Here is a 24141-nt window from a genome sequence, read left to right on the forward strand (position 1 = left end):
TCCCGATGTTGGGGGAGTCCAGAACCAGGGGTCACAGCTTAAGGATAAGGGGGAAGTCTTTTAGGACCGAGATGCAAAAACATTTCTTCACACAGAGAGTGGTGAGTCTGTGGAATTCTCTGCCACAGAAGGTAGTTGAGGCCAGTTCATTGGCTATATTTAAGAGATGTGGCCCTTTTTGCTAAAGGGATCAGGGGGTATGGAGAGAAGGCAGGTACAGGCTACTGAGCTGGATGATCAGCCATGATCATATTGAATGGCAGTGCAGGCTCGAAGGGCCGAATGGCCTACTCCTGCACCTATTTTCTATGTTTCTATGTTTCTATCTCAAACACACAATTCTATCTCCTTTCTTTCTTGGGCCGAATGTAAAGTTCATTGCTATTATTGGGCAATTTTACGAAGACGGGTGGGGTTGTTTTATTTTGGAACAATGGAGACCGAGGAAAGTTTAAACATCATGAGAGGCCCAGACAAAGTGTGCAGTCAAAACCCATTTCCCTCAGTAGAGGTCAATAGACATAGACATAGAAAATAGGTGCAGGTGGAGGCCATACGGCCCTTTGAGCCAGCACCACCATTCATTGCGATCATGGCTGATCGTCCCCAATCAATAACCCATGCCTGCCTTCTCCCCATATCCCTCGATTCCACTGGTCCCTAGAGCTCTATCTAACTCTCTCTTAAATCCATCCAGTGATTTGGCTTCCACTACCCTCTGTGGCAGAGAATTCCACAAATTCACAACTCTCTGGGTGAAAAGGTTTTTTTCTCACCTCAGTTTTAAATGGCCTCCCCTTTATTCTAAGACTGTGTACCCTGGTTCTGGACTTGCCCAACATTGGGAACATATTTCCTGCATCTAGCTTGTCCAGTCCATTTATAATTTTATATGTTTCTATAAGGTCCCCTCTCATCCTTCTAAACTCCAGTGAATACAAGCCTAGTCTTTTCAATCTTTCCTCATATGACAGTCCCACCACCCCAGGGATCAATCATGTGAACCTACGCTGCACTGCCTCAATTACAAGGATGTCCTTCCTCAAATTTAGGAGACCAAAACAATTGGACTCCACAGATTTAGGGATTAGTGGAGGAATCTTTTTCAACCACTAAGTTGGGTTTGGAATTCGGCAACCAAATGAGTGAAGAAGGCAAAAGCTCTTTCCTGCCATCAATGACAAGGCAGTAAAAAGAGAGCTGTTCAATCAGCAGGCAGAGGCCTAAGGAAACCTCTTTCTGTGCTGTGGATTTCTATATATCTTCCACTTCCTCTTTTTAACACAGCTGGGATTGTCCATGGAAGCATGAAAGAGTCCAAGTGTGTGGTGATTTTAACATCATGACCAGAGGGCAGATTTTGTCCAGACAAGTCAATCACTCCTCAGCTAGTCCTGGTTACCGCTGTCAGGTATATGGGCAGGGTGGATTTAGAGGGATATAGGCCAAATGTGGGAAAATAGGACTAGCCCAGAATGCCAACTTGATCAACATGGACAGGTTTGGCCAAAAAGCCTGTTTCCATGCTGTCTCATTCAATGACTTGTCTGGTGGGGTGATTGATTCAGTCTGAAGAAGAATATCAACCCGAAATGTCACCGATTCCTTTTCTCCAAAGATGCTGCCTGTCCTGCTGAGTTACTCCAGCATTTTGTGTCTATCATGGGTGATTAATTAGCTGGATAAACATCTGTGTGGATTGTTCAGGGAGTAGCTGGGTGGATAGATATTGGGGACAGATATGGTTGATCTTGACAGCTAGAAAACGTTGATGGCAAGAACAGGAAGGTAGATTATTATCTGAATGGTGTTAGATTAGGAAAAGGGGAGGTGCAATGAGACCTGGGTGTGCTTGTACATCAGTCACTGAAAGTAAGCATGCAGGTACAGCAGATAGTGAAAAAAACTAATGGCATGTTGTCTTTCATTGTGAGAGGATTTGGGTTTAGGAGCAAGGAGTTCCTACTGCAGTTGTACAGGGCCCTGGTGAGACTGCATCTGGAGTATTGTGTGCAATTTTGCTCTCCTAATTTGAGGAACAACATTATTGCTATTGAGGAGTGCAGCGTAGGTTCAACAGGTTAATTCCCCGGATGGCAGATCTGACATATGATGAAAGAATGGGTTGACTGGGCTTGTATTCACTGGAATTTTGAAGGATGCAAGGGGATCTTATCGAAACATATACAATTCTTAAAGGATTGGACAGGCTAGATGCAGAAAAAATGTTCCCGATGTTGGGGGAGTCCAGAGCCAGGGGTCACAGTTTAAGAATAAGGGGTAGGCCATTTAGGACTGAGATGAGGAAAAACTTTTTCACCCAGAGAGTCTGTGGAATTCTCTGCCACAGAAAGTAGTGGAGGCCAATTCCATGGATGTTTTCAAGAGAGAGTTCTTTGGGCGAAATAAATCAAGGGATATGGGGAGAAAGCAGGAACGGGGTACTGATTTTAGATGATCAGCCATGAACATATTGAATGGCGTTGCTGGGTCGAATGGCCCACTCCTGCACCTATTTTTCTATGTTTCTATGTCTAGGTGGAATAAATAATGAGAAGAAAGGACGATTGGATCATTGATTGATTGATTAGTCTTAAGAATGGGCGTATTTCGCACATTGTAGGGTGGAAATATGAAAGGCTCGATGGGTTAATGGAGAGATGAAGTGTATAAAATGCATTGATAAATGGATGAACAGACTATTGGGACATGGACAGCAGGACGGCAACAAGCTAACACCACATATGGCCACAAAAAGCTGGATTAACTCAGCAGGACAGGCAGCATCTCTGGAGAGAAGGAATAGGTAACTACCTATGGCCAATTGACTAAATCCACGGAAAGATACTAACTAGTTCAAGAACTGGATGGACCTTTGTGTGTTTAGAAATAATGTATAAGCTAATGCGCTTAAGGACAAAAAGCTAGGTAAGCAAACAGGTGGCTGGCTGAGTATTTCGCTTCACACCTCATTTGTTGGCAGACTGAGGGGATTGTTGCCACGTGGACAGGCACATGGATGGATGGTAAATAGATTGGCCTGTCAGGTGTATGCACTGGATATTTCAGACAGGTGGGGAAGAACTCATTAGATGCAGATTAGATAAACTAGCAGGTTTACCAGTAGTTCAGCTAATTAGTCAAGGTGCAAATGAATGATCCAAATATAGCTGGCAGCTTAATTGGACGTGCATAAATTGATTTATGACAAGCTAAGTGGATGAATAGATTGTTTGTGGACTGATTGGTTGAATGATTTACTTGACGGCTGGTGGGATAAATGAATTCCCAGCTGAATGGGAGCATTGTTCACTGGATTAATCAGTGTCTCGATTGTTAAACAGAAATATGGCTAGCTATCCATCGTGATGAATAACCTTGGATATCTTTGCAGATATCTGGTTGGATAGCTAGTTGGTTATTTATTTGGATATTAGATTAGATTGTTGGATGCTTGGTTGAATGGGTGGATTGTCTGAAGTAATGTTCAAACAAATGGATACTCGGAATGGCGGGACTATCATATGTTGAAAGACTGGAGCGACTAGGCTTGTATACACTGGAATTTAGAAGGCTGAGAGGAGATCTTATCGAAACGTATAAGATTATTAAGGGGTTGGACACGTTAGAGGCAGGAAACATGTTCCCAATTTTGGGGGAGTCCAGATCAAGGGGCCACAGTTTAAGAATAAGGGGTAGGCCATTTAGAACTGAGATGAGGAAAAACTTTTTCAGTCAGAGAGTTGTGAATCTGTGGAATTCTCTGCCTCAGAAGGCAGTGGAGGCCAATTCTCTGAATGCATTCAAGAGAGCTAGATAAAGCTCTTAAGGATAGCGGAGTCACGGGGTATGGGGAGAAGGCAGGAACGGGGTACTGATTGAGAATGATCAGCCATGATCACATTGAATGGCGGTGCTGGCTCGAAGGGACAAAAGGCCTCCTCCTGCACCTATTCTCTATTGTCTATTGTTGATGGCCCAGATGATTGGATATCTAGATGTATATATTAGCACACACCAAAAGCTTTTCACTGTACCTCGGTACACATGATAATAAGCTAAATTGAAACTGAAACATATTCACGATAAACTGGCATAATTGGTGTTCTAGCTGGTTGTATGTCCTAATTGCTGACTGCCTAAACAATCAATGGGAGAATGAATATAAAGGAGCCAAGGAAATAAAATTGTTGAATAGCCAGGATGTGTAGGAAGGAACTGCAGACGCTAGTTTACACCGAAGATGGACACAAAGAACTGGAGTAACTCTGTGGGTCAGGCAGCACCTCTGGAGAAAAGGAATAAGTGACATTTCGGGTGGAGACCCTTCTTCGGTCAGAAAAAAGGTCTCGACCTGAAACGTCACCTATTCCTCAGTCTGAAAAAAAGGGCTTGACCTGAAACGTCACCTACAGTGCCCTCCGTAATGTTTGGGACAAAGACCCATCATTTATTTATTTGCCTCTGTACTCCACAATTTGAGATTTGTAATAGAAAAAAAATCACACAAAAGGTGCACATTGTCAGATTTTTATACATTATGGTTTCACCATGTGGAAATTACAGTAGTGTTTATACATAGTCCCCCCAATTCAGGGCTCCATAATGTTTGGGACACAGCAATGTCATGTAAATGAAAATAGTCACATTTAGTATTTCGTTGCATATCCTTTGCCTGCAATAACTGCTTGAAGTCTGCAATTCATGGACATCACCAGTTGCTGGGTGTCTTCTCTGGTGATGTTCTCTGGTGATTGCAGCCATCTTTAGCTTATGCTTGTTTTGGGGGCTAGTCCCCTTCAGTTTTCTCTTCAGCATATAAAAGGCATGCTCAATTGGGTTCAGATCAGGTGATTGACTTGGCCACTCAAGAATTGACCATTTTTGAGCTTTGAAAAACTCCTTTGTTGCTTTAGCAGTGTTTGGGATCATTGTCTTGCTGTAGAAATAACCGTCGGCCAATGTGTTTTGAGGCATTTGTTTGAACTTGAGCAGATAGGATGTGTCCAAACACTTCAAAATTCATTATGCTACTACCATCAGCAGTTGTATCATCAATGAAGATAAGTGAGCCAGTACCTTCAGCAGCAACACATGCCCAGGCCATAACACCCCCACCACCGTGTTTCACAGATGAGTTGGTATGCTTTGGATCTTGGGCAGTTCCTTCTCTCCTCCATACTTTGCTCTTGCCATCACTCTGATATAAGTTAATCTTCGTCTCATCTGTCCACAAGATCTTTTTCCAGAACTGTGGTTGCTCTTTTAAGTACTTCTTGGCAAACTGTAACCTGGCCATCCTATTTTTGCGGCTAACCAGTGGGTTGCATCTTGCAATGTAGTCTCTGTATTTCTGTTCATGACGTCTTCTGCGGACAGTGGTCATTGACAAATTCACACCTGACTCCTGAAGAGTGTTTCTGATCTGTCGGACAGGTGTTTGGGGATTTTTCTTTATTATAGAGAGAATTCTTCTGTCATCAGCTGTAGAGGTCTTCCTTAGCCAGCCAGCCAGCCACTTTGCGATTAGTAAGCTCACCAATGCTCTCTTTCTCCTTAATGATGTTCCAAACAGTTGATTTTGGTAAGCCTAATGTTTGGCTGATGTCTCTCACAATTTTATTCTTGTTTCTCATTCACATAATGGCTTCTTTGACTTTCAGTGACACAACTTTGGTCCTCATGTTCATAATCAGCAATAAACGTTTCCAAAGGTGATGGAAAGACTGGAGGAAATACGAGGTGCTGAGAGCTCTCTTATACCTGCATTAAGGAGGAAATTAAACACACCTGAGCAATTACAAACACCTGTAAAGCCATGTCTCCCAAACATTATGGTTCCCTGAAATGAGGGCCATATGTATAAACACAGCTGCAATTTCTACATGGTAAACTAAAATGTATAGAAATGGCCTTTGTTAAAATCTGACAATGTGCACTTTAATCACATGTGATTTTTTTTTTCTATTACAAATCTCAAATTGTGGAGTACAAAGGCAAATAAATAAATGATGGGTCTTTGTCCCAAACATTATGGAGGGCACTGTATTCCTTTTCTCCAGAGATGCTGCCTGACCCGCCTAGTTACTCCAGCTTTTTGTGTCTATCTTTGTTGAATGGATAGCTGTACGAACCAACATTTGACTGTGGAGAGATGATAATAAATAAGTAGATGGAGGTTGAATGGTAAGCATGATCGATGGCTGGGAAAACGAGTGGGCATATAACTTCCTATTTGACTGGTTGGGTGCAAAGGAGAATAGATGGAATTGAGTGGTTGAGAGGGGCAAAGAAAAGGTGACTGCAAACAAGGAATGGCTTTCTTTGATACGGTCTTCCAGTCCTCAGTAGAAACTGTTTTACATGAATGAGAACTAAAATTGAATGAAACAGAAAATTTTCACTTGAAAAGAGAAGGATTCAAGGAAAATGTTAATGTTTATTCCAAAGACCATTGTGAGTGTAAATTGTTCAGGAGCACTACATTATGCTCAATGATAAAATTCCCAGCTGCAGTAAAACTGTTAGCAATGAAAGCCCCTACTGTGCATATTTAATGGTCAGACACTGGCTTAGGGCGTGCAGCGTAGGTTTACTAGGTTAATTCCCGGAATGGCGGGACTATCATATCTTGAAAGACTGGAGCGACTAGGCTTGTATACATTGGAATTTAGAAGGATGAGAGGAGATCTTATCGAAACATATAAGATTATTAAGGGGTTGGACACGTTAGAGGCAGGAAACATGTTCCCAATTTTGGGGGAGTCCAGAACAAGGGGCCACCGTTTAAGAATAAGGGGTAGGCCATTTAGAACTGAGATGAGGAAAAACTTTTTCAGTCAGAGAGTTGTGAATCTGTGGAATTCTCTGCCTCAGAAAGCAGTGGAGGCCAATTCTCTGAATGCATTCAAGAGAGAGCAAGATAGAGCTCTTAAGGATAGCGGAGTCAGGGGGTATGGGGAGAAGGCAGGAACGGGGTACTGATTGAGAATGATCAGCCATGATCACATTGAATGACGGTGCTGGCTCGAAGGGCCGAATGGCCTCCTCCTGCACCTATTGTCTATTGTCTATCCCTCATCTGATTTGTCAAAAAAGGTTTTACAGGGTCTGTAATGGCCCTAACTTTGGCAACAGTTATGCCATCAAACAGCTCAGCGCCTCCTATTTCGCTTGGGCAGTTTACAACCCAGCGGTACAAATATTGATTTCTCTACCTTCATATAATGCTTGCATCACCTCTCTCTCCACCCACCCTCCCCCCCCCCCCCCCCCCCCCCCCCCCCCCCCCCCCCGTCATCATATTAGTCTTCTTATCATTCTGTTGAGTATTACTGTCTGTATTAATTATCATCTATCCCACAGCCAACAATGGACCGTTGTGGGCTCCACGTTTCCTTGATTATCGTTGCTTTCGTTATAACTTCCATCCATTTGTCCTAAGTACCATCTGTATTTCTCATTCCCCTTTCCCCCGATTCTCAGTCTGAAGAAGGGACTCGACCCAAAATATCACCTATTCCTTTTCTCCAGCAATGCTGCCTCGCCCGCTGAGTTACTCCAGCTTTTGGTGACTGTCTTCGGTTTATACCAATATCTGCAGTTCCTCCCTACACAGAATGAATGTCCAGTAAGATTAGAGAGTTTTCATCGTCCACACAAGACCCTGTAAAAGAACACTCATTTAGTTTAATCTTTTCAGACATTTTACAGAAACATGCACATGAAACTGGGGTAGATGCTGAAAGATTAAAAATTGTTGACAGAATATTTTTCATTAATTTGAAACAAAAGAATATTATGCAAGACAAGATAAATGTGGAGAGGATGTGTTCTCTGTTGGAGAATCTAGAAGGAGGGGTTCACTGTTTAAAATAAGGATTCACTTTTAACCTGAAGATGAGATTAATTTTTTCCTCTTGGAGATCAGAAGTTTTCAGAAATCTATATACTAAAACTCTCGTTTGTTTGTTTGTTTGTTGCTGAACTACAGCCAAAACAACATACAATAGCACAACAATTTTAGGCCCTTTAGGCCCACCTTATTCACCGTCGTCCCTTTGGTGCTAATGGAAGAAGTTTCATTGAAATCGGTGTTATATTTTTAAAGTTATTCACATTTTAATGTTTAAATTTATCTCCTAGGGAGGGAGGGGGGAGGGAGCGAGGGAGGGATGAGGGAGGATGTGGGGTTGAGCGGGATGGAGTGGAGGGGAAGGGGAGGGAGTGGGGAGGGAGGGGGAGAGGGAGGGGAGAGGGAGAGGGGAGGGGGAGAGGGGAGGGAGAGGGGAGGGGGAGAGGGGAGGGGGAGAGGGGAGGGGGAGAGGGGAGGGAGAGAGGGGAGGGGGAGAGGGGAGGGGGAGGAGAGGGTGCTGCACCAATGCTGGGGAGGTTTGGGCCCAACGGGTCCACTTGGTCTAGTCTCTTTCCAAAAAGCTGGTGGAAGCAGAGTCTTTCAATATTTTTCAGGCAGAGGTAAATATACACTTGATACACAAGTGGTGAAAAATTACCACATTATATTCGGCCTTGTGGAGTTGAAGTTAAATTCAGATCAGTTGTGATCTTATTGAATGATGGAGCAGATTCAGTAGCCTTTTCCTGCTCCTAATTCATATGTTCAGATGACAATCCATACATAAAATCAGTCTCTTGGTGCCATGTCGCTCAGCAGTAAATATGTCTTTGTATGCCTGTTTAAGACCCTATTCAAAAAGGCTGAGCACATAGAGCAACACTCACATCGATAAAATTCTAATAATATCTGCAAAGGTTGCACCAGGGCTGCTTGTGCAGGAGCACAGTGTCACTGACAATAATACCTGAATTTCTACACTTAATTGCATATGTTGAATCATGAAAGAGTGGTGACAATTTTACATTGAATACTCACAGCTAATAATTTCACTGTCATTACAATTATAAATTTCAAGTCAATAAGATTATTGGAAATAAATTTCCTTAATTTATTTCCAATAATCTTATTGACTTGAAATTTAGAGCTTGAAGACAACTTCTACTGAACAAATTATTTATTCTATCTAATAAGATTCATTTATAATATCTTACTCCAGTCTTAATAAACTGACAGAGATATGGAGCCAAATTCCATATTATTGCTTTAATAGTGGCACCAGGGAATTGTTTCTGTGAAGGTATTGGGCCTTTTGCCTAATAACAGCACACAGTGAAATAATACTATTTGCACAATGTGTTTCGCATGCGTCACAATCTGACTTGCAATGCAAGATCATCATGGACCTGGTTCAGGGACTCTCTGTACTTTATTGTTCTTCCGCGTAATATGTTTTTTTTTCCCTCCTAAAGCAATAGCAATCCATTTTGAAAATTTATAAGGATGGCAATTGAAATGCCAAGCTGAAATCAAAAGAGGTTTCGCTGCAAAAAAAGTTTTAACTGGGTATTTACATTTTTCCTCAGTTCCAATGGGAAGTCTGTGTCGTGGTCTGAACCAGGGACAGGACGGCCAGTGAAGGGACAGCACATGTGGCAGAGACTCTCCGTCCACGTGAAGAGCAATGACGGTGCCTCTAATCAGACCGCTGTTATCAAACCCCTGACCAAACCGTATCAGAATCAGATCAAAACCCTCAACTTCTCTGACGTCAGCACAAAAGGCCTTTTCAATGTCGAGGAAGAGGATGAAAATGATCCTTTGAGGCCTGACATTCCTAATAGTCCAGACACATTGTTAGAGAGACGAGCAATGTCTATCACGCAGCTTAAAGAATTGGAAGACTCTGATTATTTCATTTCTGATCACATGCAAAAAGGTGTTTCCTCTCAGCGGTCGGTCATGGATCAATTTCACGGAGTGGGCAATACATTTAAACCCAACATGATTGACCTTAATTCAATGCTTGCTCTGCCAGTGTCAGGTAACGGGATGAATCCGCTGTACCAGCTTAATCAGGATGTGCTCCCACTGCAGATGACAACCTTCAGCCCTCAACCCATCTCACCCGTGGAAGAGGAATGCGAAACGTTCGACCTCATAGGTGACTTCATGTACGACAGCACCGAGATCCAGGATGCGCCGCCCACCCCCAACAGACTTACCCTGGAGGACTCTCCGGCACTCACACCACCCTCTCCCTTCAGAGATTCAGTGGCATCCGGCAGCTCTGTTCCCAGCTCGCCCATCTCCGAATCAGTGCTGTGCACCCCACCGAATGTAACCTACGCTTCAGTCATTCTGAGAGACTACAAACAAACTTCCTCCACTCTGTGAAGGCTTAACTCCTGTGGCCCAGAGTCAACGTTGCCAAGAATTTCAATGTAACATAGCCAGGGGTTGGGGGATAAGGAAGGGGTTACCTTGTGCCACAGTGCAAGTCATGAAAATAGAGAAGAAAGCCAGCATGTGTCATTCCAATGGTTACCTGTAATTCTGTGGGTAGGGCTCCCCTGCAGGGTCCGGGAAATGTCTACATTCTGCACAACTCTGAACAATAATTTCCAAAGTATTATTGTGTAGATGATTTTTTAAAAAGGCCTATTTTATTGCATATCTTTTTCTCATGTAGCATAGTTGTTAGATTATAATTATTGGACAGTGATCTTTTCACTGTTGCAACCCATTAAACCACCCGTCAGGTAAATGCCAGTTATTTTGCATCTTGTTTGTTAATTGGGAAGCAAGGACTGCAACATATATGTATAGAGCAAAACTGAAGATCAAATCTTCGATAACAATTCAATTAAAACCTTCGGGTTTTATTTTGCTTTTTAACCCATTGAGATCAGCAGGTCCCAATGCAAAGGGGATGTCAGCTGTCTTACTTTCGCCAGAGGATGGTGGTGTTACTGGTTATGATTGAAAATAGGCTACATCCAATGGCAATGGAGTGAAAATAATTGGGTATTTTCCCTGTTACTCAGGCTTTGTGACCTATTTTGCAAGTGGATGAGCACATAATGTACATGAAGCAATCCTTCACTACTATTGGCATGGGGAAATTATTCTACCTTTATTTTGAGAAGTTGCTGCAGTTTGTGTCTTCTGCTCTTTAAACTAATTTTATTTTATGAGTGAACAACTTTGTTTGTTGTGCAATCGACACTTCGCTATGAGCCAAGGTGGAGACCTTAAACACCGTTACAAAAGGATGTGTTTTCACCAGATATTGGGTCCCTGAGCTCTTCATCTGTCACAAGATTGAGGGGCATTTTATTTCTTCCAATCATGAGAAATGCCACAAGAAGTTGACATGGGTTGAAATACTCAGTAGGGAAGGAACTTCCAGCCATGCCCTGTATGGTCCATACATGACTCCAGAGCCAGATCAATGTGGATGACACTAAGCCACTCTCTAAAATGGACTCAGTTCAAGGACAATTCAAAATGGCTGAGAAAAGTAGACCGACCCAGTGATGTCACACCTGGTGGTTAATATTTTTTTTTAATTGATTTTGAACTCAGCTGGAAAACAGTGGGGGGATCTATCAATCCATTGTCAACTTGGTATGGATGACCAGAAAAAATGGTAAAACTGACGCATCTGCAGCACTGTTTTCCTAAGTATACGTGTTCTGCGAATCCTACAGGACTGCAGCAAGCTTGGACTACAGTTGGTTGTCCTTTTTGACTTATCTGTAGTTTTTGACATAGTTGGCCACACCATCCTCTATTCATGCCTTCCAGGTGAATGAATCTCACCTAGTTCTAATGCAGAAGCCAGATAATCATCTGCAATGGCTTCACTTCCATCACCTCTGCTCTCCACCAAGGTCTCTACTTTACCCCTTCCTAATTCTCACCCACCTGTCGCTTCTTGTCAACAACACTTAACAACAAATCAATTTCCATACAGACTCAACTCATCATTGTCCCTCCTTTCTCTAAATTCTAACACTCTTCTCAGATATCCAGGACATGATTAGCAGAAATTTATTTCAATTGAACATGAGGAAGTTGGGAGCCATTTTCTTTGGTCTTCACTGCAAACTATATTCCTTAGTCATTGACCAGATATCAACACCATCCATCCGGCAGTCACTTGAGAGTGAATGCATTTGGTCTGTCATATTTAACTTTATGTTGTGCTTTCAACTAGATATCCACACCAGAAGGCTACTTATTTCCATCCCCTTAGCCCTCTGCAGCTCCCCTGCCTGGGCCCTCTGACTGCTTATGCATCCCCCATTTTGTTATGACTCAAAGCCAATATCCCAGCATCTTGTTGATCACCTACCCCATTTCTACCTTCTGTAAATGTAAAGGTCATCCAGAACTGCTCGTGTTCCAACCTCCACCATTGGATTCACTAATCATCACTATGCTTGCTGACCTGCATTGTCCTTCAGTCCATCAACACCTTTATTCTAACATTTTCTCCCTTTATCAAATCTGGCCCTGGCCTCATCCTGATCTCTACAATAGCCTCAGACTTTTCCAACTCTGGCTGATTTTAATTTGCTTCACCATTGGCACTGGCTATTATTCGGTCAACTATCAGGGCGCTCAATTCTATAATTCCTTCCTTGAGCCCCTTCTCCTCTTTATCTCTCCAAGTCGCACTTTGACCAATATCTGCTCTGATATCTTACGTGGCTTCATGTCAAATTTAGTTTGATAATGCTTCTTTGAAGCACTTTAGAACATTATACTATTTCACACATGTCATGTAAATATAAGTGATTGTTATAATTGTTGATAATATTTTGTGGTGATGTATAATGGGCATGTATAGGATGTAGAAAATGCACAATTGTTGCATAAATTTACAGTAAAAATGAACAAGTCAGCACTGATTCACTAAGTAAATAGGTAAATTATTACCTTGTGAAAATCCTGACCCAGAGAGTCTTCACTTTGATATCCTACCTAGGCTACTGTTATCTCTAAACGGCACTCGGACAAATCAAAATGGATGTGGACACATAATAACAAATGGAAGTTAAGAGCTTCTCCATGTTTGACTGCGGCAATCAGGCACATACTTCCAAACAATCCATTCCAAAAACATGAAGAAACTATCACAGCAAGACTTAATCTTGCACTAAACGTATTCCCTTTATCATGTATCAGTACACAGTGGACAGCCTGATTGTAATCATGTATTGTCTTTCCACTGACGGGGTAGCATGCAACAAAAGCTTTTCATGCGACGCTCGACTAAACAGCAGTATAATCCCAGTTCCAATTATCTGGCTACAGTACAAGTGCTAAATCACATTTTTTTAATTGTACAGTTTCCATACAAAAGAGAGACTAAGTAAATGAGCTTGTGGGTAAACAAAGAAGATCTTTGCATTCCGAGCTGTGCTTTTTTAGTGATTTCCCCAGAATCTTGAACAAGTTGTTAAATGGCAACAATCTTCCATGTACAGTAGTTATTAAAGTGATTAAAGGTACCATGCTTCTGCTGTAATGTGCTCAATGGCACAAAGAACAATTGTCCCATAGGTAAATTATGTCAATGCATTTTGGAGGACAATTCAGTTCAACATATTTCTTATTTCATTAGTTATTAGGATTTCTGATGGTCTGAATTATTTCTGTGTAAAACTTTCTATAAGGACCTTTTTAAAAAGGGAAAACACATGAGTAAGAATATTTCAAAGCTTGAAAATACAAATTTGAGGAATTTTGCCCAGAACTAGATGTTTTTAAAAATTTCTGCTGTGTGAACTTCGAAATGCTGACCATAGCATTTGCAATGTTCCTCAATTTATGGGTGATATTTCTCTATTTAAAATCTCAGAACTGACTTTTTGTCCTCCGAACAACATTGTGCTACTGGGGCGATTTCACAATTTGCCAATATAAATGTGGTGCACTGCTATCTTCCATGTAAAGGAATATTTACATCCAACAGAATATAGCTTTGATTCAATTAGAAGCAATGTTGCCTTGGACTGAATGTTGTGGATTCATGGCTATGATTCTCGTACAGTATGCAACCGACATGAACATAAGGCCCCATGTTCTCTCAGATGCACCAAAGATCTCAAGGCTCTGTTCATATTGGGACTCCCCCTGGGGTACTGGTCAATATTTGTCCATCAACATTTCTGAGAATAGTTGAACCTTGCATTAATACTTGTTAGAGCTTGATGACCACTGCATTTCCTAAGCTACATTACTTTAATGGAAGAAAATGCTTTGGGATGTCATGAAAGTGGGTATGCAAGTCCTCCTTTTACCCCATGATTACGCTGGAGCTTCTTTCAAACAGAAAAAAGACAGCAGAGCCATATAACATGGAAACAGGCCCCTCGGTCCAACTTACCCATGTTGACCAACATACCCCACCTACACTAGTTCTATCTGCCTGTGTTTGGCCCATATCCTTCTAAACCTACCCTATCCATGTACCTGTCCAAATGCTTTATAAAACATTGTGATAGTACCTTCCTCAACTACCTCTTCTGGCACCTCGTTCCATATACCACCCTTTGTATAAAAAGAGTGCCCCTCAGACAGATAAATATAAAGTGGTCCATGATGTCTGTAACAAGTCTGTGTAAGAGTAATCCAAAGAATCACAGTCCCCCACCTCTTCTCAATAACCCCACAATTCTGTTTTCTCTCAATTACCTATTAATTTCTCTTTTCAACGTCACAATTAAATATCTCTCCAAAACGCACCCAAGCAGTGCATTCCAGACCTTAAACCTTTGCTACTCAAAAATGTTACTTCTTTTGTCTTACTTGCCACTTTTGCCAATTATATTTCTTTGAATGCTTTTTACCAGTGGGAACTTTTCCTCGCCATTTCCTCTGTTCATGATTTTAGATACTTCCATAAGAACCCCTCTCAACATTCTGGAAAACAACTGCAGTTTCTCCAGTAATCTTAATGATGAGCCTGTCATGCTGCATTTTAGCAAATGCCATTTCGAAGTCCATATATATTACACCAACCATATGTTACCTCATCAAAACATACCATCATAATTTGCCTTATCAATCAACAATTGTCCAAGTAACTGCTAATTCTGTTCCTGTTCATCTTTTCAAGAAAGTTTCCACATTTCTGAGGTCAAACCGATAATCCCGCTACAGTTTATGAAGAAATTACACATCCTACCATGGTCACAGAATTGCAATAAACCCATGATCCCATATATATAAGGCTGCTCAAAATCAATGTCAAACTCAGTGGAGTCCACACTGTAAGCAAAATGCCCCAAAATATTATCCAGAAGCTATAACATGGAATTAGGGTATTCTCTACAAATAGTTCATTTTAGTGCTTGGCAGCTATGTCAAGTTAGGCCATGAATCAGCCATGATCTCAAGGAATGGCAAAACAGACTCGAGGACAAAATGAAAACAATTGGAGGAACTCAGTGATATGTACGAAGACTCAGTGGGCTGAAGGCCCTGTTTCCAATGTCCATCTCTCTATAAATATAGCTGTGAATGAATGCTCAGTCACTCAATACATTAAAGATAAAGATCACTAGATTTTGTAAGACAAAAAAGAATCAAGTGAAACCATATTGATGGGTGTACAGAGAATCTTAAACTTCCAGCCATGGTTTCACCAAATGATTCATTGGCTTCTATTTCTAAGGTGCATTAATTGAACTGTCTGTGCAGATTTGCTTCCTTCCCTCACACTTCCAACATCAAGGTTCACCATTCCTCTCTGAGTCTGCTTCCATCACCACAACCATGCCCCAACCACCCTCCAATAACATCTTCTGCAAGCTCTTCTTTTCCAAGAGATTCAGTTGCTCTCTCCACACTATTGATTTTGCTAGATAGCAAATTGTTCCATCACATCTGTTATTATTCTCTAACCACACCTCAATTTCACTGCCTGCCACCTTCATATTTCAACAGCGCCTTATCTTAAAAAGGTCCCTTTATGACCTTCGACACCATCCCCAATGTCTCTGAACTCAATGATTACTGCGAATACCTAAGCCTCAACACTCACAAATGACCTACATTAACTTATTAGAAACTAGATTCCTTATGAACTACAATGATGGCCAGGGGACAAATGTTACAGTAACTAAACGTTGAAAAATTGGCCCTTAAATGTTTAATGATTTCTTCAAATTATTCAATGATCCTCTTTGGATCAGCTTCACAGAGTTAGCCGGATGCTGCACTGTGCTGATCAACAGCTTTGACAATGATAAACCCATGACCTCTACCAGTTGGGAGATCAAAGGTGGCAGAAATGCAGTAGGACCTTCATCTCCAGGCTCCTCTCCAAGATCTTGATGTCTGTTTTTTTCTTTTGTCAACACTGAATCAAAACCCTGGAATTTCCCCATTCATCAGCATTGCTGGAAGGTCTACATCACAAGCACAACGATCATTCAAAAGAGCGCCTTTCACCACTTTCTCAAGGGTAATTAATGCCAGTGGTGTCCCGATCTCATTAATGAATAACTGAAATCCGCACTGAAACAACTCTCGATTATCGAGGGTTTGGGAACAGTAGTAAAACAGTTAAGATGCTTGATCTAAGGAGAGCGATGCATCAAGTTTATTTTCTGGTTTATCTCAGCCCAAATTCATAAAAGCTTAATGATCAGTAATTTGTGCCAGCTTCAAGTAATATTTTGTTTACTGTCTCATTAAAATTAGTCATATGTCTGAAATACAAGGACAAATCAAGGAACAAAGCAACATGAATTTTGCTGATGATAAAGCAATCAATCTGGTAGTGAGATATTCAAGACCAATTTAGTTCTGTCTTGACTGCACTATTTGTTATAATGCCTGCACACAGGATGACTGGTTTTGCGAGTAACCCGACATAAATCAATACAGCACTCCTTTGCCTGTGTTTTCCACATGGTGTCCTCGACACAAAGCAAGGAAGCATTTGAAATCTAGGCCAACTAATTCCAATGGACTTAAATGACTAAATGGCTGTCATCTCCTGATAGATGAACCGACTGCAAAGATATCTATGTAAATGAAAAACTAGAACATTCCCAGTCCCACGGGTTCAGTTCACTTTCTTTTTCAGTATGATCGTCACATGAAAAAGAAAAACCTTGAACTTTTGCAACAACTCCATGAAAATAGCCTCACATCCTAACCTGGACAATAATCATTTAAATAAATATTACGGCAAGTGTTGCTTTCAATGTTAAGTAGTACCTAAATCCTTAGAATAACGATTATGTAATTTAGCTAAGTTAGAAGTTGAATTGATAGTAATAATTGGTTGTGCACTGTTAACTATATATGAATTTAAAAATCTAATTGCGAATTTACTATTCAACTTTTATGACCTTGTAAACGGCAAATGTAAGGAAAAAAATGCTTAGTCAAGATAACATAATTCAAAAGCAAATGGTAATAAAAGAAGTTCCATTCACTGTGGTAAGATATTTTCTATTGCACAAATCCTCTTTCCAACATTTTTGTTTGAAATATGCTATTTCATAATAAATTACTTTATCGATATTTAATTTTAAATCAAATTTCTTATATTCCACTGTACCCTGTGCTTATAGACCAACATTGGGTCTAACAATGCCTCAACTTTAAAAACTCTGAGTCTTACATCAAAATCACTGCATGACACTCCCACTATTAGCCATGCCATCTTTTGAGAGGTTGGTGTTGCTGCATTTCTGCTCTCTAAGCACCATTTTATGTTATTCTTCCTCCACTGACAAATGTCCAAACTTTATCCTTTACAATTTTTTCTTTACTTTAGACTTTAGAGATTTCGCACAGAAACAGGCCCTTCGGCTCAACAAGGCTGCGCCAATCAGCGATTCCCGCACACTAACACTATCCTACACACTAGGGACAATTTACAATTTTACCGAAGCCAATTAACCTACAAACCTGTAGGTCTGAGGAGTGTGGGATTAAACCTTCAGAAAACCCACGCGGTCACAGGGAGAATGTACAAAACTCTGTACAGACAGTACCCGTAGTCAGGATGGAAGTAGAGTCTCTGGCGCTGTAAGGCAACAACTCTACAGCTGCGCCAGTGTGCCGCCCTGAAAGTTACTCTCTGCTATAATTTGAGGTGCTCCTTAAAATCTACCCTATTCACCAAGTTTTTAGTTACCGGCCCTGGTAATTGCAAATGTCTTATTAAATGTTGTGGGACATTTTACTTCATAAAAGGTTCTATACACTGCAAGATGTTTACTAGGTTTCTGGCAAAACCACCGGTTTTGAATCTAGTTGTTCGCATCTGGTTTGGATTAGTCACAGCTTCACCTGAGACTGAGAACTTCAGGAAAAATATATAACTTTTAACTGTAATTAGATAAAGAGGTATGAAATACTTGTCTTGTACCTTTCAATATATTAATGTTCAGATAAGAATATTGGTTGAAGGTTAAAAGTGCTCTTAGCAAAATATCAAGAGGGAGTGAGCTGGAGGGTTGAGGGAGTGAGTTTGGGTTACAATAGACAATAGGTGCAGGAGTAGGCCATTCAGCCCTTCGAGCCAGCACCGCCATTCAATGCGATCATGGCTGATCACTATCAATCAGTACCCCGTTCCTGCCTTCTCCCCATACCCCCTCACTCCGCTATCCTTAAGAGCTCTATCCAGCTCTCTCTTGAAAGCATCCAACGAACTGGCCTCCACTGCCTTCTGAGGCAGAGAATTCCACACCTTCACCACCCTCTGACTGAAAAAGTTCTTCCTCATCTCCGTTCTAAATGGCCTACCCCTTATTCTCAAACTGTGGCCCCTTGTTCTGGACTCCCCCAACATTGGGAACATGTTATCTGCCTTTAACATGTTGAGGGAGTTAGGTTGGGTTGAAGGAGTGAGGTTGAGTTGAGGCATGCGCTGGATGGGTCGAGGGAGGGAGTGAGCTGGAGGGTTGAGGGAGTGAGGTTGGGTTGAGGGAGTGAGGTGGAGGGTTGAGGGAGTGAGCTGGAGTGTTGAGGGAGGGAGGTTGGGTTGAGGGAGTGAGGTGGAGTGTTGAGGGAGTGAGCTGGAGGGTTGAGGGAGGTTGGGTTGAGGGAGTGAGCTGGAGGGTTGAGGGAGGTTGGGTTGAGGGAGTGAGCTGGAGTATTGAGGGAGGTTGGGTTGAAGGAGTGAGCTGGAGGGTTGAGGGAGTGAGCCGAGATAGACGGGGGTTGGGGTGAGATGGACATTGGGGTTTAGGGTGAGATAAACAATGGGGGAGGGGCTTGGGTGGGACATATGGGGGGGGGGGGGGGGGGAAAGATCTGGGTTTGGGAGGGAGGGGGGTAGCAGAGGTTTGCTTTACAAACAGCCGCCATTAAGCCTGTGGAGTCTGTGCCAGATCTCAGAGAAATTCCAAGTCATATTTCCTCTACTTATTTCCCTGTAACCCTGCAACTTTGTTTCTCTTACACATAACCGTCAACTGCCATGTGATTCTTTTGCCACATACTTACAGTAGGATTAATTTACCGTAGCCAATTAACCTACTAGTACAACAATGGCATGTGGGTAGTACAACAATGGCACATGGCGATGGCATGTGACATGTAGCACTCAATGGAAAATCACGCTGTCACAGGGAGAATGTGCAATCTCCAGACAGATAGCATTTAAGATCAGAATCAAAACCAGATGCCGAAAATTGTGAGGCAGAAGCCAAAACTGCTGTACCCCATAGCACCACTAGTTACAGGATTTATTTTTTTATTTTTTTTATATCAAAAAATACTTTATTCAAGTAATAAATATCGCTTACAAAACATCTTCTTTTTTAACAAACCCATCCGACATTTCCGGAGGTTACACATTCGATACAGGCATTTACTTCCAAATTTACAGACATTTACTTACATTTACACACCTTTACACAGTATCCCTTATTTGGAGGGGCGTCTCTCTCCACCACACCCTGCCCCCCGTGTCCAGCAGCGGAAGGACCCTAGACTGTGGTCCTCCCCCACAGGTCCTTGGCGTTGGCTGCACCAAGCTTCAGTGCGTCCCTCAGCACGTACTCCTGCAGTCTGCAGCGGGCCAGTCGGCAACATTCCCCGACGGACAGCTCGCTCCGCCGGGAGGCCAACAAAGCCCGGGCAGACCAAAAAGCGTCTTTCACCGAGTTGATGACCTTCCAGTAGCACTCGATGTCAGTCTCCGAATGCGTCCCTAGGAACAGTCCGTAGATCACAGAGTCATCTGTGACGGAGCTGCTCGGAATGAATCGTGACAGGGACCCCTGCAGACCTCTCCAGACTCTCTTTGCAAATCTACACTCTGTGAAGAGGTGGGCAACCATCTCCTCTCCATAGCAGCCGTCCTGAAGGCAGCGTGCGTCGGTAGTGAGCTTCCGGCGGTGCAGGAAGGATCTGACTGGGAGGGCTCCCCTCACCGCCAGCCAAGCCAGGTCTTGGTGCTTGTTGGTGAGTTCTGGCGATGAGGCATTTTGCCAGACCAGCTGGGCAGTCAGAACCACGCCACAGGATCCATGGAGTCATTCCCCTGCAGTGCCTGCAGGACGTTCCGTGCTGACCATTGCCCGATGGACTTGTGGTCAAAGGTGTTGGTCCGGAAGAACCTTTCCACGAACGACAGATGGTGCGGCAATGTCCAGCTGACTGGCACATTGCGTGGCATCTGCGCCAGGCCCATCCTTCGCAACATCGGGGACAGGTAGAACCTCAGCAGGTAGTGGCACTTGGTGCCCACGTGCCTTGGCTCTACGCTCCGCCTGATGCAGCCACACACGAAGGTGGCCATCAGGATGAGGGCGACGCCTAGTTACAGGATCAATTTTTTTTAAATCAAAAAATACTTTATTCAAATAATAAATATCATTCACAAAACATATTTTTAAACAAGCCCATCCGACATTTCCGGAGGTTACATTTGATACAGACATTCCCTTAGACATTTACTTACATTTAGACATTTACCCAGTATCTCTTATTTGGAGGGGCGTCTCTCTCCACCACACCCTGCCCCCCATGTCCAGCAATGGAAGGACCCTAGACTGTGGTCCTCCCCCACAGGGCCTTGGCGTTGGCTGCACCAAGCTTCAGTGCATCCCTCAGCACGTACTCCTGCAGTCTGCAGTGGGCCAGTCGGCAGCATTCCTTGACGGACAGCTCGCTCCGCTGGGAGGTCAACAAGGATCGGGTAGACCAAAGAGCGTCTTTCACCGAGTTGATGACCTTCCAGCAGCACTCGATGTCAGTCTCGGAATGCGTCCCTGGGAACAGTCCGTCGAGCACAGAGTCCTCTGTGACGGAGCTGCTCGGAATGAATCGTGACAGGGACCGCTGCAGACCTCTCCAGACTCTCTTGGCAAATCCACTCTGTGAAGAGGTGGGCCACCGTCTCCTCTCCGTAGCAGCCGTCCCGAGGGCAGCGTGCGCTGGTAGTGAGGTTCCGGCGGTGCAGGAAGGATCTGACTGGGAGGGCTCCCCTCACCGCCAGCCAAGCCAGGTCTTGGTGCTTGTTGGTGAGTTCTGGCGATGAGGCATTTTGCCAGACAAGCTGGGCGGTCTACTCTGGGAACCACGCCACAGGATCCATGGAGACATTACCCTGCAGTGCCTGCAGGACGTTCCGTGCTGACCACTGCCCGATGGACTTGTGGTCAAAGATGTTGGTCCGGAAGAACCTTTCCACGAACGACAGATGGTGCAGCAATGTCCAGCTGACTGGCACATTGCGTGGCATCTGCGCCAGGCCCATCCTTCGCAACATCGGGGACAGGTAGAACCTCAGCAGGTAGTGGCACTTGGTGCCCACGTGCCTTGGCTCTACGCTCCGCCTGATGCAGCCACACACGAAGGTGGCCATCAGGATGAGGGCGACGCCTAGTTACAGGATCAATTTTTTTAAAATCAAAAAATACTTTATTCAAATAATAAATATCATTCACAAAACATATTTTTAAACAAGCCCATCCGACATTTCCGGAGGTTACATTTGATACAGACATTCCCTTAGACATTTACTTACATTTAGACATTTACCCAGTATCTCTTATTTGGAGGGGCGTCTCTCTCCACCACACCCTGCCCCCCATGTCCAGCAATGGAAGGACCCTAGACTGTGGTCCTCCCCCACAGGGCCTTGGCGTTGGCTGCACCAAGCTTCAGTGCATCCCTCAGCACGTACTCCTGCAGTCTGCAGTGGGCCAGTCGGCAGCATTCCTTGACGGACAGCTCGCTCCGCTGGGAGGTCAACAAGGATCGGGTAGACCAAAGAGCGTCTTTCACCGAGTTGATGACCTTCCAGCAGCACTCGATGTCAGTCTCGGAATGCGTCCCTGGGAACAGTCCGTCGAGCACAGAGTCCTCTGTGACGGAGCTGCTCGGAATGAATCGTGACAGGGACCGCTGCAGACCTCTCCAGACTCTCTTGGCAAATCCACTCTGTGAAGAGGTGGGCCACCGTCTCCTCTCCGTAGCAGCCGTCCCGAGGGCAGCGTGCGCTGGTAGTGAGGTTCCGGCGGTGCAGGAAGGATCTGACTGGGAGGGCTCCCCTCACCGCCAGCCAAGCCAGGTCTTGGTGCTTGTTGGTGAGTTCTGGCGATGAGGCATTTTGCCAGACAAGCTGGGCGGTCTACTCTGGGAACCACGCCACAGGATCCATGGAGACATTACCCTGCAGTGCCTGCAGGACGTTCCGTGCTGACCACTGCCCGATGGACTTGTGGTCAAAGATGTTGGTCCGGAAGAACCTTTCCACGAACGACAGATGGTGCGGCAATGTCCAGCTGACTGGCACATTGCGTGGCATCTGCGCCAGTCCCATCCTTCGCAACACCGGGGACAGGTAGAACCTCAGCAGGTAGTGGCACTTGGTGCCCACGTGCCTTGGCTCTACGCTCCGCCTGATGCAGCCACACACGAAGGTGGCCATCAGGATGAGGGCGACGCCTAGTTACAGGATCAATTTTATTTTATTTTTTTATTTTTTTATCAAAAAATACTTTATTCAAATAATAAATATCATTCACAAAAGATATTTTTAAACAAGCCCATCCGACATTTCCGGAGGTTACATTTGATACAGACATTCCCTTAGACATTTACTTACATTTAGACATTTACCCAGTATCTCTTATTTGGAGGGGCGTCTCTCTCCACCACACCCTGCCCCCCATGTCCAGCAGCGGAAGGACCCTAGACTGTGGTCCTCCCCCACAGGGCCTTGGCGTTGGCTGCACCAAGCTTCAGTGCATCCCTCAGCACGTACTCCTGCAGTCTGCAGTGGGCCAGTCGGCAGCATTCCTTGACGGACAGCTCGCTCTGCTGGGAGGTCAACAAGGATCGGGTAGACCAAAGAGCGTCTTTCACCGAGTTGATGACCTTCCAGCAGCACTCGATGTCAGTCTCGGAATGCGTCCCTGGGAACAGTCCGTCGAGCACAGAGTCCTCTGTGACGGAGCTGCTCGGAATGAATCGTGACAGGGACCCCTGCAGACCTCTCCAGACTCTCTTGGCAAATCCACACTCTGTGAAGAGGTGGGCACGCTTTTACCCCCGTAGTCTGCCGACTTGTGCATTGTGGCTCGTCGCACCCGGTCCATCGCCGACCCCCAGATGAAGCGGAAGACGGCCCGGTTGATCCCCTTGGCGTAGGAGGGAGGTACGGGCCACACTTGCGCCAAGTACAGCAGCCCCGAGAGCACCTCACACCTGATGACCAGGTTTTTCCCCGTGATGGAGAGAGAGCGCTGCTTCCACAGCTCCAGCTTCTTCCCCACCTTGGCTATCCGCTCCAGCCAATTCTTGTTACATGCCTCAGCCTTCCCGAACCAGATCCCCAGCACCTTCAGGAAGTCAGGCTTGTTGGTGAAGGGGATGGAAGATCGGTCAGGCCAGTTGCCAAAGAACATGGCCTCGCTCTTCCTGCGGTTTACCCTGGCCCCCGTGGCCAACTCAAACTGGCCGCAGACGCTGATCAGTCTGCGGACCGACCCTGGATCCGAGCAGAAGATGGCGACATCGTCCATGTACAGGGAGGCCTTGACCTGAGTGCCCCCACTGCCTGGCAATGTCACTCCTCTTATGCTCGCATCCTTCCTGATGGATTCGGCAAAGGGTTCAATGCAACAGACGAACAAGACAGGGGAGGAGTTGGCTGCGCCTAACGGCTGCGGCTCTCTGGCAGTCTGTTGTCTTTTTTTCTTTTTTTTTGTTTGTGTCGGTGTTGGGATGGTTTTTATTTCTGTTTTTGGCTGTGTATGTGTGGTGGGGGTGTGTGGTGGGGGTGTGGGGTG

The 24141-nt window shown here is 44.1% G+C and overlaps 1 protein-coding gene across 1 annotated transcript in view; it reads left to right on the plus strand.

Annotated features, from left to right (window-relative positions):
- LOC144596765 (metabotropic glutamate receptor 1-like) overlaps positions 1-17332 on the plus strand; it is a 175572-nt gene extending 158240 nt beyond the window's left edge. Inside the window, exon 9 of the mRNA XM_078405527.1 lies at positions 9442-17332. Coding sequence (XP_078261653.1) covers positions 9442-10252 — 811 coding nt within the window. The 3' untranslated portion in view covers positions 10253-17332. The remainder of the gene's footprint in view (positions 1-9441) is intronic.
- Positions 17333-24141: the final 6809 nt, after the last annotated feature.

This window comes from Rhinoraja longicauda, chromosome 9, assembly GCF_053455715.1.
Source record: "Rhinoraja longicauda isolate Sanriku21f chromosome 9, sRhiLon1.1, whole genome shotgun sequence".
In the NCBI taxonomy this organism is placed as follows: Eukaryota; Metazoa; Chordata; class Chondrichthyes; order Rajiformes; family Arhynchobatidae; genus Rhinoraja; species Rhinoraja longicauda.